We start from the raw sequence: 27,673 nt of genomic DNA, 5'->3' as shown, positions 1-27,673 counted from the left end.
GAGGAAGAAAGGAAACCATGCCTCACATTCTATTACTTGGACTATTCCAGACCTCACTATCAGGAGCCCTTCCTCAAGCACATTTCTACTTCTATAGAAGAGGTTAAAAATCTTCTGTGAGTCACTATCCTCTGACATCTGATAAAAACTACCAACCCACTCTGTAGAAATAAAAGGCCACCCATATAATATTCTACATCCAATTTCAGAAGAGATGCTACATGCTCTAAAAGCAATGGGGGAAAAAATGGACTAAGAAATTAAATGGTACAAGATCACAATTTTAAGAAAGCTTGACTAGTATGAGCTTCTGGAAACAGAGTTAGCCACATACATAAGAAAAGTCAGAAAAAACACACAGCTTATATATCTAAGTAAAATAACACTTCCAAGCAGTAGTTGACAGACCCCTCAATTAAAATATAACTTAAAGCAACAAATTTCAATTCATAAACAGATTTCTTTATAGATTTTCTAAATCTCTTTCTGTAAGCATATAACCAGGACTATGTCAAGAATTCTCTCAGAAATATTAGCCTACAGACTACGTTCCTATGACTTTGTTTCTGCTAAAGTTGCCAAAGTGATCACTTTGCCTGCCTCATTTCATTTCCCTGCACAATGAAGCTAACCAAAGCAAACTAAAACAAAAGTAAACAATACATACAAATATTCTTTCCATGCTATTTGCTGTATTTTACTGTCTACTCTGTGTGGGTTCCTCTACATCAATGGCAGTAACCTTGTTTGCTTGGGGTTTACATTAGTGTAAGTATACATTAATCACCTTCAGGCCCACAGACCATATCACTGAAGCATGATTCTACCCCATCCAAATGAAAACCCCAAACTACTGAACGTAGGTTTCAGTAAATAATTATTACTGTAGTGCTATCTTTATATTTAGATCCTGCTGCCCCTCTTTTAATATATATTCAAATTGGAAATGGAAATTCTCTCTTAAGACACTTCTCACTTTGGCCCAGGTCACAAATCCCTCTCCTTTTGAGAACTTTATGCCTCCAGGAGAGTATTATGCCCAAATGGTACTGAAAAGACACAGTAGTGCTGGTGCCCACCCACCTTCAGAACTTGAGCTGAATTCACAAACCTCCCAACTCTAAAACTGGGTTATAAATGATAAGTCCTAGTAATATGGTATCCTTAGACCAAGCTGATTAAGCTGTGCATTAGGGAAATTTTAAGTCACTTTTATTGGGCTACCTTTTACTGTTTTCTTCCTGAGTGTTAAACATGTGGCTATAAAAGCAAGTGTGTGCTAACCGTATTTTACAGATGAAGATCACAACAGGCCAAGATCACATAACTCATACGTAGTGGAGCTGGGTGCTAACCACAGATCTGACTTCATTTTGCCATGTTGGATGATGAGTAATTCCATGAACCTGGTTATACTTGGTACCAGAGTTTTCTACCATGTGAAATATCATGAACATAAACTCTAAAGATCTTACTGATTCTTAAATGAGAACAGATCAGTGGACTCAGAGAGAACTGCCTTCTGTGAGGAATTCTGATCAACTGCGAAACACTCTTGGAAAGAGAGGATTAATACAATAACTGTCCAAGAGAGAGATGCTACCTACAGAAAAAAAGTAAGTGGTTCCCTACCTGGCTTTTTGAGGTACTAATTCCTGGACATAACAACTTGTGTTTCGAAGGTCATATACCAGAACTGAACCATTGACCAGTCCAGCATACATGTAATTGTTTTCATCAAGACACCAACAGCAGCTCCAGACAGCACGTCCAGCATTGTAAGTCTGGACCACCGTATTTGTCTCCAGGCTGTAAAGTTATGAGAGACTTTTACAACTATGCATTAAAAAAATAAAAAATATAACAAAGATATAAAGATTATCACTTCAATGCTGGTCATTTAAGAATACACCCACACACCCAAACTTTTTTTTTTTTTTTTTTAAATATATCTTTATTGATTTCAGAGAGGAAAAGAGAGGAAGAGAGAGATAGAAACATCAATGATGAGAGAGTCATTGATCAAGCCCACAACCCGGGCATGTGCCCTGACCGGGAATCGAACCCCAATCGCCTAGATCCTAGGTCGATGCTCAACTGCTGAGCCATGCCTGGCCAGGGCCAAACTATTTGGATTCCCAATTTCCTCTAAGGATTGCCCTGATAGCTCCTTTTAATTCCAAAATATTTTTTGGGAGGACACGTTTTCCTCTTGAGCTGTAACGAAGTAAGAGTAAACTAAAGGGACACAGACAAAGTAAATTCCCACCCTACTTCTATTACCATCTCCATAGTTACCTATTACACAGGTGATCATATTCCATGTTAAAAATAAAAATAAAGATATATTATAATCCAACCATCCAGAGGTAGTCATTAATAACACTACTAGAAAAACAATCACAGCATATACATACATATAAACCATAACAGCACATTGAGTTTTGGGGCAAAATTAACCTGAAGCATTCTTGAAAAGTCAAAAAGTTTACAAATGCCATCACGATGTTCCTCACATTTAGGTGCAGAAATTAAACAGGAAGCCAACTATTAGATATCTAATCAAAACTAATTTCTAAAAGATAAAGGCACAGATCACTCTCAGATTTGGTTCATGGCACTCACAAAGCATGTAAAAGATAAAATGCAGTAAGTAGGGGTTACCAATGAGAGAAGTCATCATGGCACCCAAGGAGAGTGAGCTCCCAGTATTTCTATTAGGCAGAATGAACCAGGTAATAGACCAGGAATAAGCAGTCTTAAGCTGGTATGGTGACTCCATGGTGTCAGGTACCAAGGCTGCCTCCATATTGTCACTTCATCATCTCAAGGATGTTACTGTTATCTGCACGGCTTAAGATGTATTTTGTAACATAGAATTTTAAAGAAATGGGACACTACACGTACTGTTTTGTAACCTGCTGTGTCCACTTTTAAAAGCAATACATTTTGAATTCAATAAACTTCGATCTTAGAAGACAATGCCTTAGACCAAAACAAAAACCAAAAACCCTAAGCTAAGGCCATCATAACACAAATATTAATTTCCATGCTATTCAACATTAAACAGCCCAGGCCCCATCTTCTTCCCCAAAGCACTCACCTGGTCAGTTTAACTGTGTTGTCTAGGGAAGCAGAGAGAAGCAAGCCTTTGGACTGACTGCTGAAAGCCAGTCCTCGGATCTGTTTGCTATGTATGGGGATGTACTGACTGCTTTTCATATTGGCAGTACTGAACATCTTAACACCAAAGCCTGTCAAAGAGAGAGTAAGATATGTCACTGATAGTCAACGTAGGGCAAAGCAAACTATCTTTCCAAGTAGCTTCTTTGTCCACCTTTCTTGACATGTAAGTTCCTGAGGAAAAGCTAGTCAAACAAAGAAAATAAAAATTCCCTGGGGTTATAATTTATTATAAAAAGTATATTCCATTTCAAATATCCACCAACAGGCAAATGATAAACCACTGGATACACACAATGGAATATTACCTAGCAGTAACAAGGAATAAACTAATATACACAATAATATGAATGAATTTCGAAAAACTTATGCTGAATGAAGTCAGACCAAAAAAATAAAGAGTAATAATATTTATGATTCTATTTATGTAAAATTCTAGAACATGTACACTAATCTATAGTGACGGGAAGTCGATTGGTGGTTGCCTGGGAATGTAAAGAGAAAAGGACAGGTAGAAGATGGATTAGGGAAAAGCATGAGAAACTTCTGGGGTGACAGATATGTTAACTGTTTTGATTGTGGTGATGGTTTCAGGGTGTATACATATATCGAAACTCATCAAGCCCTAGCCAGTTTGGATCAATGGTTAGAGCACTGGCCCACGGACTGAAGGGTCCCAGGTTCAATTCCCACCAAGGGCATGTGCCTTGGTTACAGGCTCTATCCCTAGACCCAGTCGGGGTGCATGTAGGGGTCAACCAATTGATGTGTCTCTCTCACATCGATATTTCTCTCTCTCCCCCTTCTACTCTCTCTGAAAAGCAATGGAAAAATATCCTAGGGTGAGGATTAAAAACAAAACAACAAAAAAACTCATCAAATAGTATACTTTAAGTATGTATAGTTTATTGTTTATCAATTATACTTTAATAAAGCTGTTGAGAGAGAGCCCATGCACATGCATCTGCACCGCACGAGGGCCTATTCCACCTGAAACACAAACACTCAAGATGCAGAAGAGACAGTAAACAATAAAGAATGGAGACAAGTCCTCCGGCAAGGGAAACAAAAGCAAAAAATAAACAAATAGGACTACATCAAACTATAAAGTTTTTACACAACAAAGGAAACCATCAATAAAAATGACAACCTACCCCGTAAGAGAACATATTAGCCAAAGATACATCTGATAAGGGGTTAATATCCAAAATGTATAAAGAACTCATACAACTCAACACCATAACAATAAACAATCCAGGAGAGTATTATGACAAATGAAATAAGACAGTCAGAGAAAGACAAGTATCACATGATCTCACTCATGTGTGGAATATAATGAACAAAATAAACTGATGAACAAAATAGGTCCAGACACAGAAGCATGGAACAGACTGATGGATCTCAGAGGGAAGGCAGGGGTGGGGAGAGATTAATCAAAGAACTTATATGCATATATGCATAACCCATGGACACAGACAATAGTGTGGGAAAGGGACGGGACAGATGCAGGCTGGAGGGGATCACTGGAGGGAAAAAAGGGGACATCTGTGATACTTTCAAAAATAAAGATAAATTTAAAAAGGGGGGGGAAGGCAGAAGACCTGAATGGATACTTCTCCCCCCAAAAATACAGATGGCCAATAGATGCTCAATGTCACTAATCATAAGAGAAATGCAAATTAAAACTACAAGGAGATATTAATAAATCAACAAACAACAGTGTTGGCAAGGATGTGGAGAAAAGGGAACCTTTGTGCACTATTGGTGGGAGTGCAGATTGGTGCAGCCACTATGGAAAACAGTATGGAGTATCCTCAAAAAATTAAAAATGAGCCCGGCCGGGCATGGCTCAGTGGTTGAGCATTGACCTAGAATCCAGAAGATCGCGGTTCAATTCCCAGTCAGGGCACATGCCCGGGTTGCAGGCTTGATCCCATCGGGGGCCTGCAGGAGGCACCCAATCAATGACCACTCTCTCATCATTGATGTTTCTATCTCTCTCTCTCTCTCTCTCCTTTCCTCTCTCTGAAATCAACAAAGATATATATATATAAAAAATTAAAAATGAAATTGCCTTATGACTCAGGGATTCCACTTCTGGGTATATATTTGAAAAAGCTGAAAACACCAATTTGAAAAAATACATGCACCTAAAATGTCCACTGCAGCATTATTTATAATAGCCAAGATATGGAAGCAACCCAAGTGCCCATCAATAGACAAGCAGATAAAAAAGTGGTGGTACATATATACAATGGATTACTACTTGGTCATAAAACAGAATAAAATCTTACCATTTACAACAGCATGGATGGACCTAGAAGGTATTATGCTACGTTAACTAAGTCAGTCAGAGAAAGACAAACACTATATGAGTTCACTTATATGTGGAATCTAAAGAAAATAAATGAAGAAACAAAATTGAAAACAGACTCATAGATACAGAGAACAGACTGATGGGTTACCAGAGGGGAGGGGGGTTAGGGGACTGGGTAAAAAAGGTGACAGGATTAAGAAGTGCAAATTGGTAGTTACAAAACAGTCATGGGGATGTGAAGTACAGCATGGGGAATATAGTCATAATATCGTAATAACTCTGTATGGGGCCAGGTGGGTACTGGAAACATCGGAGGTAACACCTTGTAAAATGTATGTCTAACCATTACACAGTACACCTGAAACTAATACAAAATAATACTAAATGTAAACTGTAATTGAAAAATAAAATTTAAATAAATAAAAAAGAAAAAGAATGGAGATAAGTAATTTCTGCATCAGGTGGTCACAATAGGCTACATTTGTCTGAAATAGAATGAAAATAAATGAAATTTCAAGTATCCCAATTAATGTATATCATTCTAGGAGTGAAAAGAAAACCAAAAACTTGTCCTTTTTAATTTATTTGTTACTGTTCTCTTTCTAGGCTATGATATCTATTTTTACTAGGGCTCTCCCCCCCCCCCCAAATTATAAGAGAAAGTTTATTTAGAAAGTTACCGATGTAGTAGGAGTGAGCCAGCTGGGACTGCATACGCCCAGGAAACAAGTTACAAATTACAGAGGCAGAAGAAAGGCCCCTGGAGTTTACCAGAGAGAAAGGCAAAGGTTACCTGTCAGGATGGAAGAAGAGGGGAGGCCCACTAAATATCTATTACTCTTTGAGTTATACATTAACAGAATTTGTCAAATTCTAGATTCAAAATATCCTTGAATCACACTTTGGCTTCTCTAGGGAACCAAGTGGGAGAAATTTTATTGTTTTCTCCTAAAACAGAATTAGGAGAGCCAGAGAGACAAAGAGGGAAATTATAGGCTTTAAATCAGCAAGGGAACTTGAATACATGCCTAGTTAATCATCGAGGGAAACAAGAAGTTAGAACCAGCAGGCTATCAAGAAGAGCTAGCTGGGCGCTCTCCCTCCAGGGAAAAACCTCCTGCCATTCTCTTCTTCCTCTCCTTCCCCCACAGGCACATATCTCCTAACCTCTAAGGAACCACATGAAACTTGCAACCAGGGGAGCAGGCCAATCTCCTGAAGAACCTGTCTCCGAGGCCTCTTTTCTCTGACTTCCCAGTGAGCCAAAGCAGCTCAGCTTAGGCTCTCCTGGTGTTTTGTCTATGCCTTTCCTTGTTTCACTGTCCTAAGTATATTTTTACTGTGATTAATGAATTCTCATTTGTTTTTCTAAAAAGAAAAGAAGAGCTAGCTGTGCAGAGTGGAAGAGATACATCAAGAAAAAAGGGAACTGATCATACCCAATTTCCCAATTTGGAGAACAATTAGTATTTTTCCAAATTGTGGGGAAGGTTTTAATTGAAGATACATCTTTTAATTAAAAATCTGGATGGGATACAGGAGCACTATAAACAATCCTTTTACTTTCCCCTCAATTAAAGCCTCCTGATAACCTCTCAACTCATAGCTAATATCAATGAATAGAAAAATACACGATAATGTAGGAAGTCTACTCCCTACCCTGTATATACTTAAGTTTGGGGCCATAGTTTTGAAGTGTTTGATGGAACTTTGAAGTAGGGAACCAGAAGATATCATGTTGGAGCAAAGGGACCTGTAAGTTGGCAGAAATCATATGATGAAGACAGTAGAAACATCTACAACATTTAGGAATGATTTAACTGAGCATGTAAAGAGATTTGGTTTTTAACATTAAGACAATGTAAAATTAAGTTTAAAAAGCACAGAATGTGCCCAGCCTGTGTGGCTCAGTGGCTGATCATCGATTTATGATGCAGGAAATCGCGGTTCAATTCTTGGTCAGGGCATAAGCCAGGGGTACGGGCTTGACCCCCAGCAGGGGCACACAGGAGGCAGCCGATCAATGACTCTTCTCTCATCATTGGTGTTTCTCTCTCTCTCTCTCTCTCTCTCTCCTTTCCTCTCTATGAAATCAATAAAATATATTAATTGGCATAGTATTAATAAAATAATAAATGTATTCCACAATTCTTTTATTTGGAATTTGCCAATTTGAACACTCCTGAAAGTAAGTATTAATTCTTGTTTTAATTTGAATTAGCCTTCAGGGTAGTGTTTTTTCAAATATTTCCAGTCTAAAATGAGCCTGTAACTTCAGTGGGACATACAGTCCTTCTTGGACTATACCAGCAACACACATTTCCAAGTACCTCATCTTCTCTTACTTTATCATGGTTTTTCAGTACTTCTGCCCTCTTGGTGAATAAATTTACAAAATGAAGTCAACAGACAGTAAAGACATCTTTGCAGCACCCTGAAGTATCTGCATGAATAGGAAACTGACTAAAAAGTGGTGATTTGGTGGGCTGTAGACATGGTTCACCCATTAATGACTCCTGGATTTTTAAAAAGGTAGATGAGAAAGAAATAGAGTCCAATAATGGAAAAAAAAAGAGCTGAGGTTCTAGACTGCTCACCTGGAATGAAAGTTGCCTGAGGAGAAGGTTGTGACACCACCAGGCAGCTCAGGGCATCACAGTAGGTCATAATTCGGCAGTTTCCACTCTGAGACACTGTGAAGGTCTTCTCGAAATAGTACTTGTGCTGGGGCTGCCTGGAGGGAGAGCCGCTTAGCGAATGTGCTTGGGAGCCCCTGGGACACAGTAAGAGCTGATCCCGATGTTGCAGAATAAGTTTTTGCAAGTCCTAAAATGAAAAAGATTTTATAAACGTGAAGCTTTTTAGTACTGTTGTTTTAAAAAAATTTTAATTATTTTTACTGATGAGAGAGAGACAAACAGAGACAAACAGACATCCATTTGTTGTTCCACTTACTTCTTATTTATGGACTCATTGGCTGATTCTTGTATTTGCCCTGATGGGGGATCGAAACCACAACCTTGGAGTGTTGGGATGATGCTCTAAACAACCGAGCTAACTGGCCAGGGCCATGTGTAGCTTTTTCGATTGTTATTCCCCTCATGCAAAATTCCTTGATCTAATACAAGGAGGTTTCTTATTCGTTATATGAAAATGTGAACACAAATCCTAGAGAATTATTGCACTTTTTGCAGTATTACGACAAGCAAATGAAATAAGGAGAGCACAGAATCATAAACAATAGGGTTGAAAAATCTTTTAAACTTTTAAAAAATATGTTTTTACTGATTTCAGAGAGAGGGAGGGAGAGGGAGAGAGATAGAAACATCAATGATGAGAGAGTTGTGATTGATTGGCTGCCTTCCGCAGGCCCCCCGACTCAGGCATGTGCCCTGACCAGGAATCGAACCGTGATCTCCTGATTCATAGGTCAACACTCAACCACTAAGCCACACCAGCTGGGCTAAAAGTAATTTTTGTTTAAAACCCTGATTTTATTGGTAGATTCAGGAAGGTAAAATGACTTAAGTTTTGAATTACCTGGTTTAATCTTTTTAAAAATTCAGATTGCGGTAGAATTAATCATAAAGCACATAAGTTTTGGACAAATGCCCTAATCAGAAATAAAGAGTTGGTCATATTTACTTGCTGAAAATTTTGATAAATCCTATTTGTATCTAAGACGAACTTTAGTAATATTTAGACTCTTTTTCAATTCCTATCCCCAAAATCATTTGTATTAGAAAGGGCAAACTTACCTGGACACGATTATGAAGCTTAGTGCATTCCTCAGTTAGGACTTGAAGTCGGAGCCTGCACTGTGCCGTCTCTAACTCAGCCTGCTTCCTTAGCATCTGCTCCTGTAGTAAGGTACTAGGGAGGAAAGCCAGCAATAGGTAGAGATTAGGAAGGCTACTGAAGATTTCCTATCAAGTTGGCTTAGTAAGTTCATGCTATGATACACACACTTTGCTATAAATATGTCATGACTGCATAAATTATAACAAGAGAAAAAGCTCTCATAACTGCATAAACTATAACAAGAAAAAAATCTCTCAAGTCCAGAAACAATACAGAAATGTAGCATGCAGGGCTGAACTCATGAGCCTACGAGGCTTTGGTAGGCAACGATGACCAGGAGTTTGACTCTTTAAGCAGTGGGGCCTAAAAATGCAAAATGAGGGATCAAAGCCAAGCTTACTGCTTGAGTAAAATGACATGTTAAAGGACTAAGGTTTGCCCTAGCCAGTTTTGCTCAGTGGTTAGAGCATCAGCCAGCAGAATGAAGGGTCTTGGGTTTGATTCCAGTCAACGGTATATACCTCAGTTGCAGGCTCGATCTCCGGCCTTGGCCAGAGCGCATGAGGGAGGCAACCAATCAATGTGTTTCTCTCACATCAATGTCTCTGTTCCTTCCACTCTCTCTGAAAAGCAATGGAAAAAATATCCTCGGGTGAGGATTTAAAAAAAAAGACTAAGGCTATCTGTTGAAGTAAAAGAAAATACCAGTTGTTCATCAGATACTCGAATAATACTACAAAAAAGAGGCTGAAGTAAAAAAAATAGAATGTATGCAACAAGAAAATGCTAATAAAAGACCAATTAGAATTTAAAAGCATGGATAGGTATAAAGAAAAACAATGCATAATGAAAGGGCACATTCATGAAAATAAAAATCATAAATTGCATGTACCTAAACTAAAGACAATCTGAAAATATGAAATACAAAAAAAGGGGAGAGATTTCCACTTCAATGAGACAGGATAGGAAACCATGAAAATTGGAAAGAAAGGAATAAAGCTGCCCTATTTACCTCATGCAAAATTCAGGAGAACCTACAAACTATTAGAGTCCAGCAAGGTGCTAGAATCAAGATCATGAAAATTAGGTCAATCACATTCACCATATACTATATGGTATTTCTCAAGTTACTCTAAAAACTTAATGCAATTTCAACCAAGATCTCAAAGGGTTTTTCATGGAACTTGGCAACTAATTCTAAAATTAATATGGAAGAGCAAAGTGCCAAGAAAAGCAAAGTCAATTTTAAGGAACAAAGTAGAAGGGCGTATTTTAAAGCTACAATAATTATAAATTGGAGTACTGGAGCAAGAATTAACAAACAGACCACAGAACAAAAGAGTAGTCCATTCATACACAGAAACTTAATTTAGGATAGAGGTAGAGATGAAAATTTATACAGAAAGAACATACTACTTAATAATGTCTATTGATTTCAGAGGGAGGGAGAGGGAGAGAGAGAACCATCAATGATGAGAGAGTCACTGACTGGCTGCCTTCTTCACACCCCCTACTGGGAACTGGGCCCAGAACCTGGGAGTGTGCCCTAACCAGGGATCAAACCGAGATCTCCTGGACCACAGGTTGATGCTCAACAGCTGAGCCATGCCAGCTGGGAAATTCTTTAATATTCCTAAAGCATATTTTAAGTAGTGTTATTAGCAACTGTTCTTGGGCTTCCAAAATCCTAGTAATTTCTTACATTGCGCTACCTCTGCAAAGCTTCACTTATGAGTCTTCTGTAGAGTGCTGTTGTAGGACGGTTTAGGAACACCATAAGCAAAAATGGCAACATTTAGGTAATATGCCAGATCCTCTTTAAAAAAAAGTGTTAAGTTCATTCTAGTCAAGAAGAGACTAACACTTGGAGAATGTTTCAGATGGCCATGAACTGGCTACAAGGAGTGCAAGACAGGAACCTCGGATTCAATGTTCACAGTATTTAGCAGCAGAGACAGGCAATAAATGTGAATCCCTAGGTTAGAATCTGGACAGGCTACAAAAAAACCCAGAATATCCTTCTGCTTAGATCTGCTGCCCAAGCCAGGTATAAGGTATTACAGTAAGGCTATAGGTTTCTCTATGGTTTTTCATTTCAGGAGGACTTAAGACACCATGGTCTTGATCTTCCCAGGTCATATTTACCAAAGGCTTAAGTCTTAAAGCTGATTCCAACTTCATGGGAATGCCTAAGTGCTCCTGTAGAAGGAACAGCTGCTCCATTCCTTCTGACTCTACTGGTTCCAATCAGCATGCAACACTCAGACTCTGAAAGCAAAGGCTTGTAAGAGGTGCCAAGCACATAGAAGGAACAAGTGGCAGAGTCTTCCTCCTACTGCCCTTCTTTCATGTTTCTCTGCAACACTGGTTAGTACTCCGTATATTACAACAGAAGCTTTATTTAAATTGCCAAACTAAAATTGAAAATCAATGTACTGACTTGTGTAACTGAGAAATTCATTGGAGTCTAACTTCAGGCATAGCTGAAATCACAATTATCTGTCACTTCAGATCCTCATTTTTAATGCTGTATGGAGAGCAAACAATGCAGACCTCTTTCAGATGATCAGATATGTATTATAAATCACAATATGAGACAGACTGCCAGCAATCCCTAGAGATCACCAGTCACAACCCACGTAAAGCGTCAGAACCACACTAAGAGTGACTCACACATCCTTTATCATATGTGCCTATAAGGGCCCAAAAGGGAATATTCCAGCTAGGCAGACTCTTTCTACCTACCTTTTCATGCGCTCATGTTCACTAGTGTCCAAAGCTCTCAGGGTCCGGGCATAAAGGACGACAATGTCACTGTGCTTGGCTTTCTTGTTGCACTAAAGAGCCCAATAGAACACAATTAGCAGGGTCCTAGGAATCCTCCTGACTTAACATGACTGTGCACATGCAGTCCCTATCTACAGTCCTTACCTGGGGACATTTTCGTGTCGGTCCTTTGAGCCACTTAGAAATGCACCTAAACCCAAAGAGGTGTCCACATCGTAAAGCAGAAAGCCGGTGATCCCCAGCATTGGTCCACTGTTCTAAACATATCGTACAAGTATCCCCTTCTTCCTCCTCATCTGTAGAAGCTAAAGGTAGAAGAGAGCTGGACTTCTTGGGAGACTGCTGGATGAAAACCAGAACACATTCAAATTGGAGAAAACGCAAAATCAGTCTTGAAGAGGTCATGCAACTATTGAATTAACAAAACCACACAAAAATGATATAAACCCAACTGAAAACACTGCAGAAAAACTACACTACCTACGAATCACTCATCATTCTTTATAGAATGCAATCTAGTCAAATCTAATACAAGCCACAAAAATATTAGTACTCTTTGATCTGATGAAACTCTTGGATTTGTTTTTCATTTAAAAGAAGGAAAAGAGCTATTTTTACAAAGATAGATATATATCTTTACAAAAATATGTATATAAACAAAGTAGCAGTTACCCAGATAACCAACAGGAAACAATAGGTTATTCATCCAAAATTAGGTTTCATAATCAACTCAGTAGCTATAAAAAACGTGGTTCATGTGAATTTAAAAAAAAATACCAGAAAAACAAAGAAAGAATATAAAAAGCTTACAAAAAATTACAAATGGTCAATAATTGTTCACTTATAATTAAAGAAATGCAAATTAAAGACACCATTTTTTTCATCCATTAGATGGTATAAATTAATGTCTGATGATACTAAGCACTGTTGAGGGAGAGGGAGAAATGGGCATGCTTACATATTGTTGCTGCAAGTAGAAACTGGCAAAAATTTTCCAGAGGGCAATTTGGCATTATCTATTGAAACTAAAATATGTATCTTTCCTGTCATAGCAACCTCTCTGCTAGGAATATACACCATGAACAAAGACACAAAATTTGCCAACACATTTCTACAAGGATGCTCAGTGCAGCATGGTTTGTATTAGAAAGAGCCCTGGCTGGTGTGGCTCAGCTGGTTGGAGCGTCATCCCATATACTGAAAGGCTGTAGGTTCAAAATTCATGGTCAGGGCACCTACATTGATGTTGTCATCCACCCTCCCACTTGACCTCTCTCTAAAATGGAGGGGAGGGAGGGAAGAAAGGAAGGAAGGAAGAGAGAAAGAGGAATGACCATAGTGTATTTGACAAAGGAAGAGTTAACTGAAACACTATTATTAAGCTATTAATAAAATTTAGCTTTATGTACTGATAATAGAAAGCTCTCCAAAATGTAATAAATCAGGAGGAAAAGAAATAAAAACAAAATATAATATAATCCCATTTGTGTTACTTTAAAAATAGAACATTTATAAACATAATTCACGTGTACATAAAATTTTTCTAGAGAGAAGAAATAAAAACAGGGAGACCATATAAAAACACGCAAAAAGTAGATCAATGAGGCTTTGGGATTGGCAGAGTCCACAGTTAATGTAAATAACTTATATTAAGAACAACAATTTGTGTTTTTAAGTTAAAAATTGTTCATCACATAGCAATCACATTCTGCCAGATAGTTCATAAACTACATCCCTATCTACTATTTTAATCGATACTTAACCATGTTAGTTAGGCAGGACAAGTTATCCTTACATCTTCATCCCCCACCCACCAAGTTTTAAATCTAAGAGAGAGGAGTCACACAAATGACTTAGATAAGATCTACTCCTAGACCTCCTACCTATAAAGCCTGAAAGTTTTTTGTTGTTTTTTAAAAATATGTCTTGCCCAGCCAGGCATGGCTCAGCGGTTGAGCATCGACCTAGGATCCAGGCGATCGGGGTTCGATTCCCGGTCAGGGCACATGCCCGGATTGTGGGCTGCAGCCGATCAATGACTCTCTCATCATTGATGTTTCTATCTCTCTCCCTCTCCCTTCCTCTCTCTGAAATCAATAAAGATATATTAAAATAAATAAATAAATAAATAAATAAATAAATAAATAAATAAATAAATAAAAACATGTCTTTATTGATTTCAAAGAGAGGAGGAAGAGGGAGAGAGAGACAGAAACATCAATGACGAGAGAGTCACTGATTGGCTGCATCCTGCATGCCCCCTAGTGGGGATCGAGTACGAAACCCAGGCATGTGCCCTGATTGGGGAATCGAACCCCAATTTCCTGAATCATAGGTCAATGCTCAACGGCTGGGCCACACCAGACAAGCAAGTCTGCAAGTTTTTCATTTTAGCCTGCAGCCTCCTTTTAAAATGAAAATCCAAACCTTTTATTTAAAAAAATGTTCTTATTACCTGCGTGGAGAGTGTCTCTCTTGCACCAATACATGTAACTTCTTGCTCTGCTGAAATATCTCCTGGTTGTTCTGCCAAGTCGTTTCCAGAAATGACAGAATAGGTAATAACAAAAGAAGACATAAGTTATAAGGTATGAGAAGCTAGGAAGAGAGCCTGACTTACTCACCATTTCTAACTAGTAGTGTTACTGTAAAAGGAAGGACAATTTTCCCAAGCAGCATCAATTTTTTTTCACTTATTTTAAATATTTTCGAACACATATAAAAAGTAGAACAGTTTAACTACCCATAGGTACCTATCACCCTATTTCAAAAATAATCAATTATTTTGCCAATTTTGTTCCATCTAAGCCCCATTCCCTCTATTTCTTTTGGAATATTTAATAACAAATCCTAAAACATCATTTCACTTGTAAAAACTTTTGTAACACTAACTGATAAGGATTTATTTTTACATAAACACTATTATTATAACTCATAAAATTAACAATAATCCTTTAATACCATCTAATACCCAGGCACCCAGTTCATATTCAAAACTTCCCAATTGTGTTAAAGTTACTACAGTGGATTTATTCCAATCAGGATCTAAACAAGGTCTCCATAATGAGCTTGTTATGTCTCTTAAGTATGTTTTTTTCCTTCTATAACAATTTTCCTTTACTCATTTTTATCCCCTCCTTGTCACTGATCTACTGGGGGGGGGTGACATTTATCTTATAAAAAGTTCTATATCCTGGGATTTGGCTGTTTGCTTTCTTGTGTGTATTGCTTACATTTCCTATAAACTGACAGATCCAGAGGCTCCAATTCTGTTTTTTGGGAAGAGGAGGGACAGCAAGATACTTTTTAGGTTGTGCACTTCTGATTGTAGCACATCAGGAGGCTCATATTGGATTCAGGTGGTGTAGTTCAAACTCCTAAACTATTAGGGTCTTCATCAACCTTTCACAACCTCCTTAATGGTCAAGGAGGTGATTTTTAAAATTTTTAGTCATTTTTCTTTTTGAGGCTTAAATTTTTATGTTAATTTTCTTGTACTGCTTCTAGATTTTGAAGTATTCCTTACTCCTGGGTTTTATCACTCATACACTCTTCTAATACCAAAATGGTTTCATTTTTTAAACTAGGTTTCTGATCCACTTATATCCTGGTTTGTAGTATAAGGAATGAATACACTTTGGTTTTTTTTCAGTTAGCTATTCAGTTTTAACAATAACAATTTAAAAGTCTCTTTTCCCCAATAATTTGAGATTTTTCCTTTACAAAACTAGATTTTCATATACATTTAGATATTTTTCTAGATGTTACAAATGTCCTACAGTTTAGATTTGAATGATTGCATCTTTGAGATATTATCTTGTTCCTCTACTTCCTTCCTGTAAACTGCAAATTAGTTATATATCTAGAGTCTTAAATAGATTCAGGTTTTTTTGCAAAAATACTTCATAAGTGGTATGGATATTTCTGACTATAACACATCAAGAGGCACATAAGTTCTGGAGGTGTCAGCCTGGTCCCTCTAGTAAACAGAATTCCACTAACCTTTCAACCTAACGATTTTAAAATCCACTGATGGTCTTTGCCTAGATATTTCATTAGGAGCCACAAAATGATCCCCCCCCCCCCATCATTTCTACCCCATTAGGGAATTCTTCTATTTAAGAATTCTTCCTTGGGCATGGCTAGGAGGGATAAAGAAACAGAGCAGAGAATTATTAGCGCAGTGAAAATGCTCTGTATATTATAATGATGGTTGTCCAAACCCATAAAATGTATAACACCAAGAGTGAACCCTAAAGTAAACTATGGACTTCTGATAATTATAGTTTATAACAAATGCATCATTCTGGTGAGTGATGCCGGTAAGGGGGAGGCAGGCAATGCAAGTGTGGAGACAGAGGGTATATAAGAAATCTCTGTACCTTCCTCTCAATTGTTTTGAACTTTAAACTACTCTAAAATGTCTTGCCTGGCTGGTATTGCTCAGTAGTTGAGTGTCGACCTAGGAACCAATTCCCGGTCAGGGCACATGCCGGATTGCGGGCTCAATCCCCAGTTGGGGGCGTGTAGGAGGCAGACAATTGATAATGTTTCTCTCACCAATGTTTCTATCTCTCTATCTATCCCTCTCCCTTCCTCTCTCTAAAAATCAATAAAGACACACACATACATATTTTTAAAAGTCTTTTAAAAAAAAACACCCCAAAAAACCCCACCCTAACACCTCCATCAACTATTTGGTTTTCCTGAATACAGTTCACACATAAAAGGCAGAATAAATGCTTAATCCTTTACTTACCAGCTTTTAGAGTAATGATTTAGGGCGCCAATAACTTATTGAAATGGTTGATAAATGAATTGGTTTTTTTAAAATTGATTTTTGAGAAAAATTGATTTATTGTTCCACTTATTTAAGCATTCATTGGTTGATGCTTTTTTTTAAAAAGATGGTATTTTTAAAAATTTATTTACTTACTGATTTTAGATAGGGAGGAAGAGGGGAGGAGGGGAGAGAGGAAGGGATGGAGAGAGAGAAAAACATCGTTTTGTTGTTCCATTTACTTAGGCATTCATTGGTTGATTCTTGTATGCGCCCTGACCAGGGATCAAACCCTAACTTTGGCAATATTGGGATGATGCTCTAATCAACTGAACTAAATGGCAATGGCAATAAATGAGGTTTTTAAAAAATATATAATTATGAATATATAGACTTTCATAGATTTGATGTATTTTAACCTATTTCAGTCCATAATCCAAGTACCACTCATTATTCTTTTTGATGCTCAAACTGTCCTATTATAGGTCACTAAGAGCCCTTTCTAGGTTGTTCTTGTGCCTACTGAAGTAACTCCATGAGACTTAAATGGTTTCCTTGCTTTCTAGTCTAATAAAATGTCTTAGGCTCATCTCTGAGACTTCCTATCCCAGACCTAGAAAGCCATTTCTCCAAAAGGCCCTGGTTCCATTTAGTGGGAAAACTCCACAATCTGTGGTATCAGAGGATTTTTAATGTAAGCAGGACATATACTTTAGGGGTCTCTGCTCACCTACTGCTAAATAAAGTTCCACTTGCATAATACATAACATTATACTAGGACTTAAAAAATAGAATACTAGATAGGGTGCTGAATTTACAAAGCTTTTCTTTAAAAAAAAAAAAAAAAATCTACTTCTTTCTCAGGTGTCTAAGAAAATAAAAGGGAATATAAAATGCCATTACAATGTAAATGATTCAATGGGTCACAAATCATATTAAATTGCAAGTCAGATCAAATCCTCTCTATATAATTACGGCCAGTGAAAGCTGTACTATAAAGCAGAAATCTATAACATTTTAGGAGGGGAGTATCAAAACAGGTATCTAGAGATTCAAGCCTTTTGGAGTCTAAGGTTTCTGTTGTTCTTAATCCTCAACCGAGGATATTTCTTCCATTGATTTTTAGAGTGGAAGGGAGGGAGAGAAGGAGGGAGGGAGGGAAAGAAGGAGGGAGGGAGGAAGGGAATGGGGGGAAGAGAGAGAAAAATATCCATCAGTTGCCTCCCACACAAGCCCCAACCAGGGCCAGGGATCAAACTTGCAACCCAGGTACATGCCCTTGACCGGGAATCAAACCAGAGAACTTTTGGTGCACCAGCCAACTCTCTAACTACTGAGCCACACTGGCCTAGGCTGGAGTCTAAGCTTTCTATATGTTAGCCTTGTGAATCCAAACCCAGATAAAACACTCACCATCTAAAATGGCAGCTCCAGGTTCCTCTGCATGGACAACAACCTCTTCATACTCTATGGAACTTTCATTGTCAGAATCGGAACTACTTGATACCTGCAAGTCTTCAGAGACAGGATTACTAGTCCCTGAATCATGAGAGGTAGTTGGCAAATGAGACTGGCTCCTGCTCACTTGAAAGTAAGCGTCCAACGGTGCTCTGGACCTATTTACGAAGAAAGACAACAGAATTATAGTACAATGGACCAACATCACAAAAATAACCCAATGTAATCTGGAGGTAAATCCTACTCATTTCAAGCCATCCCCAAGCCATTAAACGCTGCCTCTGAACACTGAAGCAGGAGTAGCAGATTTAGGCAGATGCTGGTCTATATATTCTCTTTTCCACTCAATTACATTAGCCCACACTGGAGCTTAACCCTTCTGCTAAAAGCCAATTCTACTTTACTGGCCCCTTTGGCCACGTGTCAATATATTTTAAAGGACATGACTCAGCAATTTATCTGTTAATATTAGGGGGTTGGAAAGACTGGACATGAAGAAAAAGGGCCCTGTTGGTCAAATATGGTCTCATGGGATTCTGCTACTATAGCTAGGCAGACCAAGGTCTTTTGGGATACAGTACGAAATCTGGCTTCAGTCGTCATTGTTTCACCTCTTATTTTAAGACATTATTTTTCTTTTCAAGTTTGTATCCGGTTAAGGTTAAAAACACAGCATATCAAAAAAGAACTCAAGATGAGAGTTGGGAGCAGATTTAACATACCAGTTCATTCTGGCTGGCTGAGTTCTAACCATAACCACTTCCATATCTCAGTTTTCCTCATTTCCAAGGTAAAACCATACTCCACTTATAGCCCACAATAAATAACATTTGATATTAAAAAGCTAAAATGCATTCTGAACTTTAAAACATACTACTGGGTTAATAATCACGAAGTACTACTGAAAGGTGACCTTCTTTAAGTTTTAATAACTGTTTTTATGACATTAAGATATATTATTACCCAGAAACATTATTGGGCATTGATCACAGAAAATTTCTGATTTCTCATAGGACTGCTAAAATTTATGACAAACTAGGGCTTTCTATTAAAAAATGGATGACTATGCCCTGGCTGGCGTAACTCAGTGGTTAGTGCATCAGCCCTGCACCTAAAGGTTGCAGGTTTGATTCTGGTCAAGGGCAAGGGCGCATACCCGGGTTGCAGGTCAGAGCCCCAACCCTGGTCAGGGCTCGTGTGGGAGGCAACCAATCGATGTGTCTCTGTCACTTCAATGTGTGTGTCTCTCTTCCCTCCCCTCTACCTTCCACTCCTTCTAAAATCAATGGAAAAATATTCTCACTCCTTGGGTAAGGATAAAAAAAAAAAAAAAAAAAAGGAGGACTAAATGGAAAATAAACATCATTTGGTATCCAATTCAAGGGATAAAAGATTTGCCCTTGTAAAAAATGAAATGTGAATAAATTAACTAGTAGCAATTGTGACTCCTTTCTGATTCACAATTTAAGTATACAAACCAGTGATTTTTAGCATAATCACAATGTTATGCAACCACACTATCTTATTCCAAAGCATTTTTACCACACCTAAAATGAACTCTGTACCCATAAGTAGGCACTTTCTTTTCTCTTTCCCCCACTAATTTGTCTCTGTGGACTTGCTTATTCTGGACATTTCATGAATGGGATCATATAATATATTGTCTCTTGGGTCTGGCTTTTTTTTTTTTACAACTTGATAAATACAAGGATTATGTTATCTGCAAGAGCTAGTTTTATTTCTTTCTAATCGAAATGCTTTGTATATCTGTATCTCTCTCTCTCTGCCTAACCTGGAACCTCCAGTACAATGGTGAATCGAAGTAGCAAAAGCAGACATCCTTGTTTCTGAATGGGGTAAAGCTTTTAGTTTTTGTCCATTTAGTATGTCAGCTGTGAGTTTTTTGATGCCCTTTATCAGGTTGAAGAAGTTCCCTTCCATTCCTAGTTTTTGAGTGTTTTGTTTTTTAACACAACAGGGTTTTGTGAAATGGTTTTTCTGCATTGGTTGAAATGTTCATTTACCCCCCCTTTATTGTATTAATATGGTGTATCTCACTTATTGTTTTCTATACAGTATGCGGGATCAATTTTACCTTCCTAGACCAAATCCCATTTGGTTATGGTTATATGTTGTTAAGATTTGATTTGTTAGCATTTTGTTGAGTATTCTTGCATCTATATTCATAAAGGATAGTGGTCCATAGTTTTCTTGCGACGTCTTTGTATGGTTTTGGTATCAGGGTAGCACTGGCCTCCGATAATCAGCTGGAAAGTGTTACCATCTCTCCCATTTTTTTGAAGAGTTTATGAAGTATTGGTGTTATTTTGTCTTTAAATGTTTGGTAGAATTCACCATGGAAGTCACCTAGTTCTGGGCTCTTCTTCGTGGGAATTTCTTTTTTTTTAATTACTAATTCGATCTGTTATTGGTTTATTCAGATTTTCTTTTTCTTGAGAGTATTGACAGCTTATGTCTTTTTAGAAATTTGTCGCCCAGTCGGGCGTGGCTCAGCAGTTGAGCTTCGACCTAGGATCCCGGCGATGGGGGCTTGATTCCCAGTCAGGGTACATGACCAGGTTGTGGGCTCGATCAATGGCTCTCTCATTATTGATGTTTCTATCTCTTTCTCTCTCCCTCTGCTTTCCTCTCTCTGAAATCAATAAAGATATATTAAAAAAAAAAAAAAAAAAAAGAGCTATTGCTTAGAAATTTGTCAATTTCACCTAGGTTATTCAATTTATTGGTATAAAGATGTTCATAGCCCAGCCGGGCGTGGCTCAGTGGTTGAGCATCGACCTAGGATCCAGGAGATGGCGGTTTGATTCCTGGTAAGGGCACATGCCCAGGTTGCAGGCTTGATCTTCAGTTGGGAACGTGCAGGAGGCAGCCGATCAATTTCTCTCTCTCTCCCTCCCTCCCTCCCTCTTCGTTCCTCTCTCTGAAATCAATAAGGATACATTAAGAAAAAAAAAAAAGTTCACAGTATAATACTGTTTTCTTCTGTAATGCTGATAGCAATGTTCCCTTTCATTCCTGATTTCAATACTTTGAGTTTTCTATTTCTTGGTCAGTCTAGCTAGAAGTAAAAAATTAAGTGATTGACTTGTTTAAAAAAGTTACTCATTAGTACTGCTTTTACATAGCAGAACAGGTATTTCCAAGGTCAGGTCAAGACATAGGAAAGGAAAACTATGAAGAACAAGAAGCAGCAGTGCTAGGGATTTTTCTTTGGGAGTGCAACTGTGAAACCAAAGAAATGCTCCTCTTTCCCTGTGTTATTTTGATAATGCCCTTTATCATTTCTGAAATAATAGTATGTTAAACTCTTGACCTTTGCTTAACCTCTGTAGTCCTAGATTCCATAAGCTCCATGAGACCATGTACCCTGATCTGTCCTGTTCACCAATGTATCTCCAAGGCAAAGTTCAGTCTCTCATATGGTGGAGTGTTATAAAATTCTGAGGCAAAAGCTGCTCATCTTGACCCAGGCTCTCACCATCTGGCCTAGGGAAAGTCTGTCAGGGAGTAAATGCGAAACAATATAATGAGAAATTCATGTGAAGAAATTCAGAAGGTATGAGGCAATCAGTCCTGGAAAAGCATACATTTTAATGTAAATTTAATGTGGAACTTGCTTACAACACAGTATTTAAGGGAAAGAAGTTATAATCTAACTCCAGAACCCATGTTCTTTACACAGAATTACCCAGTACCTGGCCTTTTAGGTTTATTCCACTTTGTGGAAACATACAACTGTCAGTCAAATAGCTTGACTAACATCTTTCAACACCTAAATTCTGTAACCTGAGCACAGATTCTACATACATCAGCAATTTTCTTATTGTTTGGCTTCTGTGTGTAAATATCTTCTGGGAGAATCATGCTGAGCATGCCAACAAGATAATTTGGTCTCCGTAGAGTTTCTATTTCTCTCTATAAATTGGCACCTGGTTTATAAGTATCATTCTCCTGTGAATTGGTTAACACAAGTAAGTGTGCCCCACCAAGAGCAATCAAATCCTCGTCCCCCAACTGAGTGTATGAACAACCAAGGCTGAGGAATACTCCGAGAGGCTTTTTGGTCAGCCAATACCTGGGGACACCACTCTCAACTCTCAGCCCATTTACTCTCTTCAACAGAGGCCCCAAATTATACTACAAGGTACCATCACCTATCACACAAATGTGTGAAATCTTATTTTGCTTTCATAATCCGAGGGAATGACACCTTAAAATAACAGTTACATGCATTTGTAACTCTTGTTCAATACAGAACTAGACACCCACCATTTTTGATGGGTCACATCCAGAAGTGACCAGGTACTACAGAGACTGGAGCCACATTAATAGCAGGCCCTGCTTCAGTAATCAGCAGGATCCATGGAAAAGGATGCTGAATCCTGAAACCGAAGGCACAATCCCAATTCCCGAGTTACCCCAGTCAAATCACAAATTATCCCATCAACTTCCTCATTTGTAAAACAGATAAACAGATGGCCTAGCCACTGTTTTTTAGTATCTCACTATTCTTAGTGTTAAGAAAATAATGGCTCTGCTCCAAGCTCCCTCTATCTCTCTATAAAAAACGAGTCCAATCCAGGTTCCAATACCAGTTCTACTTCCTCTGTGCTACTGCAGAGGAAGTAGAGAGACCCTGACCAAAACACTTTTGGGGTCCATAAAATGAATTCAACCTCTTTAAAAATGAAAATATTTCAAAGACCAAATGTGAAATAATGTCTTTCAAATAAAGTAGGAGGAAGTTAAAAACAGATAAGACATAGACAATTGTTATTCTTCATAATAACCCTGTCAAGACTTGACAGCTAAGCCCTTCAAGAGGTAAGTTCAACCCAAAAGCCATGAAAGAAAATTTTCAACTCTTCAACATAGTCTTAAGTGAGGAGGACTGGAATGCTTCCCGCTTAGTCAGATAAGCTCTTAATTTACATTCTACTTTTCATAAAGATTCTTTAAATCCAGCCTGCACCACTATGTGGAGTGCCAATACACAATAGATCTTGGGTGAGTGGAGTGAACTTGCAAGTTAAATACTTTTTTTGATACACAGGATGCAAATGTCTAAAGAGCCAGCCTCTACAGAAGCCACTGCCAACAAACTACCATCGAATTTTCAAAGCATCTGAGTATAACTTATCCCTTGCCTGCTGGAGTGGCTCAGTTGGTTGAGCATTGTCCTGTGCACTGAACGGTTGCCGGTTCAATTTCAGGTCAGGGCATATACCTGGCTTGTGGGTTCCATGCCCAGTTTGGGCATGTTCAGAAGGCAACAGATGATTCTCTCTCTTCCTCTCTCTCAGCATGTCCTCAGGTGAGGATTACAAAAAAGCAAATAAGTATCATATATCCCCTTAATTACTTTGTTAGGGAAATAAGGCAATCACTTTTATTTTCATCTGACCTGTGAGGAAATAGGGGTTCAGAAAAGTTAACTGATTTGCCATAAGTGACAATGCCTATCTTAGCAGCAGCAGCACTGGGGTTATGACCAGAGCCTAAGGTTCATAATTCCCAATCTGGTACTAATACCACAACCCATACATTACTATATACCTGGCACTGTCCGTCCTCTGAGACCCTCCGGCTCTTGCTCTGCGTGAAGAAGTCCCTCTCCTCCTCCTCCTTGCTCTCACTGGCCCCACACTGTAGTCTGAAGGTGGTCTCAGGAATTCTAGCATGCCATGCAGTCTCTGTAGCCCATTAATGAAGCTGCTCATTGACTCCAATGAAGCCACTCGGACGGTGCTGTTAGCATCAGATCCCTGCCCATGCTCCTCTGAAGCTTCTGGATTGATGTTCTCCACATTCTCTTCTCCCAAGAGCTCCACTTCCTCTGTTAGGTCAATGGACACCTGTGGAGCAGGTTGCACTAAGTGTGGTCCCCCGTTGCTGTTGATTATTTCAGCAGGAGCAGGTTGAAGCAGAGGTGGTTCCCCTTGGCTGCTGACAACTTCAGCCGGAGCAGGCTGTTCTGTAGCATTATGATCTAACTGCACCTGAATATCATATTCCATTGCTTCGTGAGCCATCACTGAGGAAGCAATATTTATAAAAGGTATTAGTAAAATAGATAAAACATGTCATATAGCTGATATAATCATATCTAGTTTTATAGAATTCTATTTAAGCATTCTTGGCAAAACTGAGAAGATTTTAGTTACTTAATTTAAGTCAGAGGTGTTTTAGTAACCATCCACTTTTTTCTTCATAGCAAGCATTTACAACCAGTTGTCTAGTTCACCCTTTGAAAACACAAAGTCATGTGACTACAGTACTATCTTCTTAAATAGAAATAAGGAGATTGAACTACTGGGTCTGAAAGTAATCTCCCAAGACCTCTTGCAGTTCTTTGTCATGACCTGAATATTGACATTTACCAAAACAAATGGATATGTTATATTTAATTTTAGTAATTAAATATTCGTCTTTCACAGCACAAGTTACAGAGGATAAACAGAGAAAGGATACTTACAAAATTAATTCAATTACTAAAGTAGAAATTTACCTAATTTCTCCAAAAAGGCCAAGCAACCTTTATTTATCCCATCTTTTTCATTGTTTCCACCTCTAACTGCATTTAACAAATATTTGTTAAGCATTATTATATAGTCAGACACCCCAGACAAGATGCTGCATAACAGTTTATATTCTAGCAAATGGAAAAATATATAAATAAATGTGAAAATTAGACATTGTGATATTTGGTTTTGAGAGTGAGGCAAGAAGCACCATTTCAGACACAATAGTGAGGGAAGGCCTTTCAGAAAGAATAAAACTGAGCAGAGGAGCGAAGGATTAAAAGAGCTGGCCATATAAGAGCCAAGGAGGAGTTTCAGAAGGAAACCAGTACACAGGTCCCTGGTGAGCATGGACTTGGCGCATTTGAGAAACTGGGTAGACCAGTGTAATGAATATAGTAAGGAAGAGCAGACAACAAAGGATGAGGTTGAAAAGGCAGGACACTATCACTGGAGGCCTTGGTAAAGTTTCTTCTGTTAGGAATGGGCTATAGGGAAGCAAGAGTGCAAGCAAGGTGACCAGTTTATAGGCTACTGTGGGAGTGTAAACTAGTGGTTACAGAGGCATGGACAAGAGTGGCAGCAATAGAGATGGAAAATTCCGAGTAGACAGCTTTGCCCTGCCAGTATGGTTGAGCATAGTCCCATGCACCAAGAGGTCACAGGTTCCATTCCCTGTCAGGGCACATGCCCAGGTTTCAGGCTCAATCCTCCAGAAGGCAGCCAATCTATGTTTCTCTCTCATTAATGCTTTTCTCTCTAAAGAAAAAAAAAAAAAAAAAAAAATCATTAAAAAAAAAAAAGTAGAAAGCTTTGAGAATCCTCAGCATAGACATACTACTTAAAATCATGGGAGAGATTAAATTACCTAGGAAGGAATAGAGAGAAGAAAAGCAGGCCAAGGACTGAAACTATAGATACTAATATAAAAAGGATAAGAGTTTCAGAAAGAGAACCCAGAAACAAGACTATTAAAGTAGGAGGAAACCTAGGAGAATGGTGTGTTTTGAAAGACTGTTTCAAGGAGAGATTGGTCAAGTGTGTCAACTGCTACTGAGGGGGAAAGATGGCCACTAGATTTAGCAATGTGGAACTGATTGATAACCTGGAAAAGAGCAGTTTCCCCAAAGTAATGGGGTGAGAGACCAAATTGGACAGAGTAAATGGAAGCAATTTCAATGAACAGGGGGCATGAAGCAATGGGCAAAGGCAGCTAGTAGCAGGCTAGTCCCCTGAACCTGACCCCAAGGTTTCCTTTTCTCTGACTTCCTGGAGATGGTCTGACAGAAAAAATAGGTATAATTTTGATTCATCCATACCAGACAGCTATTGTTGTGCTGGCTGTTGTCATTTCTTTATTTGACAATCTAAGGGAAGAGGTCAGTGCCCGTCTAGTCAGGTATTGCATGTTTTAAAAATTCTTGACACACACCAGTTGAAAATCGCTGGCCTAGAGCAAAAGACGGTCCCACGGTCACCTCATGCCTTGAGCAATCTTGTCCTTGATCTTCTATCTGTGCCATGAGAGTTGGAGCTTAACCTCTCACTAATCATTTTACCAGGCTTTGTTACTCAAGTTTCAATGTCCACACAGGTGGGAGGTGATGGCACCCAGTTAACAGAATACGAAGTGGCACCAGGGAGTCAGGCCATCAGGCCCACCTCGACTCAAAGCCTTGTTTCCACATGTACTATCTGCGGGACCTTAGGCGGGTTTCCTAGTCTCTCTGCTCAACTAGTTCACCTGTAAAATGAGGATAATAAATGTACCTCGCAGTGCTGCTGTGAGGTAAAGCCGAATAAAACTAAAATTAGGTTCAGTTAACTCGAAAGTGATGCAACTACCCGGCGCTCAAACGAGAGATTATTTGCAAATGAAGAGTTTAGGAGCGGCTCCCGGGAGACCCCCTGGGGAAGCTCGCGACTCCCGCCTGCAGCGAACTCACCGAATTCGGCAACTTCCGGGATCGCTCGAACTTCCTGTCTTCCCCGCCCCCCACCCCCGACCTCGGGCTCCTCAGAAACCCCGAAACAGCCGGGGTTCGGCCGCCTCAGCCTTGACAGTTAGGGTCGCCCAGAGCGGTGGAACCTCCTCAGGTCGCGGGATTCCAGCGGGGCGTCCCTAGGTACCGCGTCCAGGGACCAAGCCCGGGAAACTATCCCGGAGCCAGAAGCGCAAGGCCTGGGGAGAGGTGAGCGCCCTCCTCACCTGAAGCCAGAAAGACACGGTCGGGCTCGCGAGCCCGCCGCAATTTGTTTCTTCAGCAGAAATCGCTTCTCACTCCCGATTCCAACCGCTCTTCCTCTGCAGCTCAAGCCGTCCTCCTAAGTCGTGGTCTCGGCTTGCTCCTATTGGGCAGCAGTCCCTGCCGTCGACCAATAGTCTCTCTTCTTCTTCCTTTGGTTGCCTCTGACTGAAAGAGCGGCACTCTCATTGGCTAATCATTCTCAAACTGCTAGGCGGGACCGTGCTCGAGGTCTCCTACAATTGGCTAAAAGCTACGGTCCGTCACCTCGTGTTCAGCCCTTAAACGGAAGAGCAAAGGAGGGACTTGACCGCTCTTTATTTGAACTTTCTGGCGGGAGGAAACTTGTAAGAAAAAGGCTTCTTGGTACGTTTTGAAGAGAAGATGAAAATATTAAAACTTTGGCTCCTGCTGCTTCTCCCTAACTATTTAGTAAAAGAGCTACGTTTATCCGAAGGCTGGTAGCTAATCCAGTAATTTCAAAATATTGCCCCCCCCCCCCCCCCCCCAAAATCGGAGCCTGTAAGGAGCCCTGGGACAACCCAGATAGTAAATATCC

At 39.1% G+C, this 27,673-nt stretch overlaps 1 protein-coding gene across 2 annotated transcripts in view; it reads right to left on the bottom strand.

Moving 5' to 3' along the window:
- The window catches only part of RFWD3 (ring finger and WD repeat domain 3), a 33,124-nt gene extending 5,938 nt beyond the window's left edge, over positions 1-27,186 (bottom strand). The window contains exons 1-10 of one of the 2 annotated variants that reach the window (XM_016196531.2): positions 27,078-27,186; positions 23,904-24,381; positions 18,282-18,484; positions 14,544-14,614; positions 12,233-12,430; positions 12,047-12,138; positions 9,259-9,373; positions 8,098-8,326; positions 3,104-3,254; positions 1,633-1,809 (exon numbers count right to left, since the gene is read on the bottom strand). In XM_016196531.2, the coding sequence (XP_016052017.2) occupies positions 1,633-1,809; positions 3,104-3,254; positions 8,098-8,326; positions 9,259-9,373; positions 12,047-12,138; positions 12,233-12,430; positions 14,544-14,614; positions 18,282-18,484; positions 23,904-24,379 (1,712 nt within the window). In that variant the 5' untranslated portion in view covers positions 24,380-24,381; positions 27,078-27,186. The remainder of the gene's footprint in view (positions 1-1,632; positions 1,810-3,103; positions 3,255-8,097; positions 8,327-9,258; positions 9,374-12,046; positions 12,139-12,232; positions 12,431-14,543; positions 14,615-18,281; positions 18,485-23,903; positions 24,382-27,077) is intronic. The other variant, XM_016196535.2, reaches the window with a different exon arrangement.
- Positions 27,187-27,673: the final 487 nt, after the last annotated feature.

This window comes from Miniopterus natalensis, chromosome 18 (assembly GCF_054644295.1).
Source record: "Miniopterus natalensis isolate mMinNat1 chromosome 18, mMinNat1.hap1, whole genome shotgun sequence".
In the NCBI taxonomy this organism is placed as follows: domain Eukaryota; kingdom Metazoa; phylum Chordata; class Mammalia; order Chiroptera; family Miniopteridae; genus Miniopterus; species Miniopterus natalensis.
Note: the sequence above shows the minus strand (reverse complement) of the source record. Positions and strands in the feature narration are given on the sequence as shown.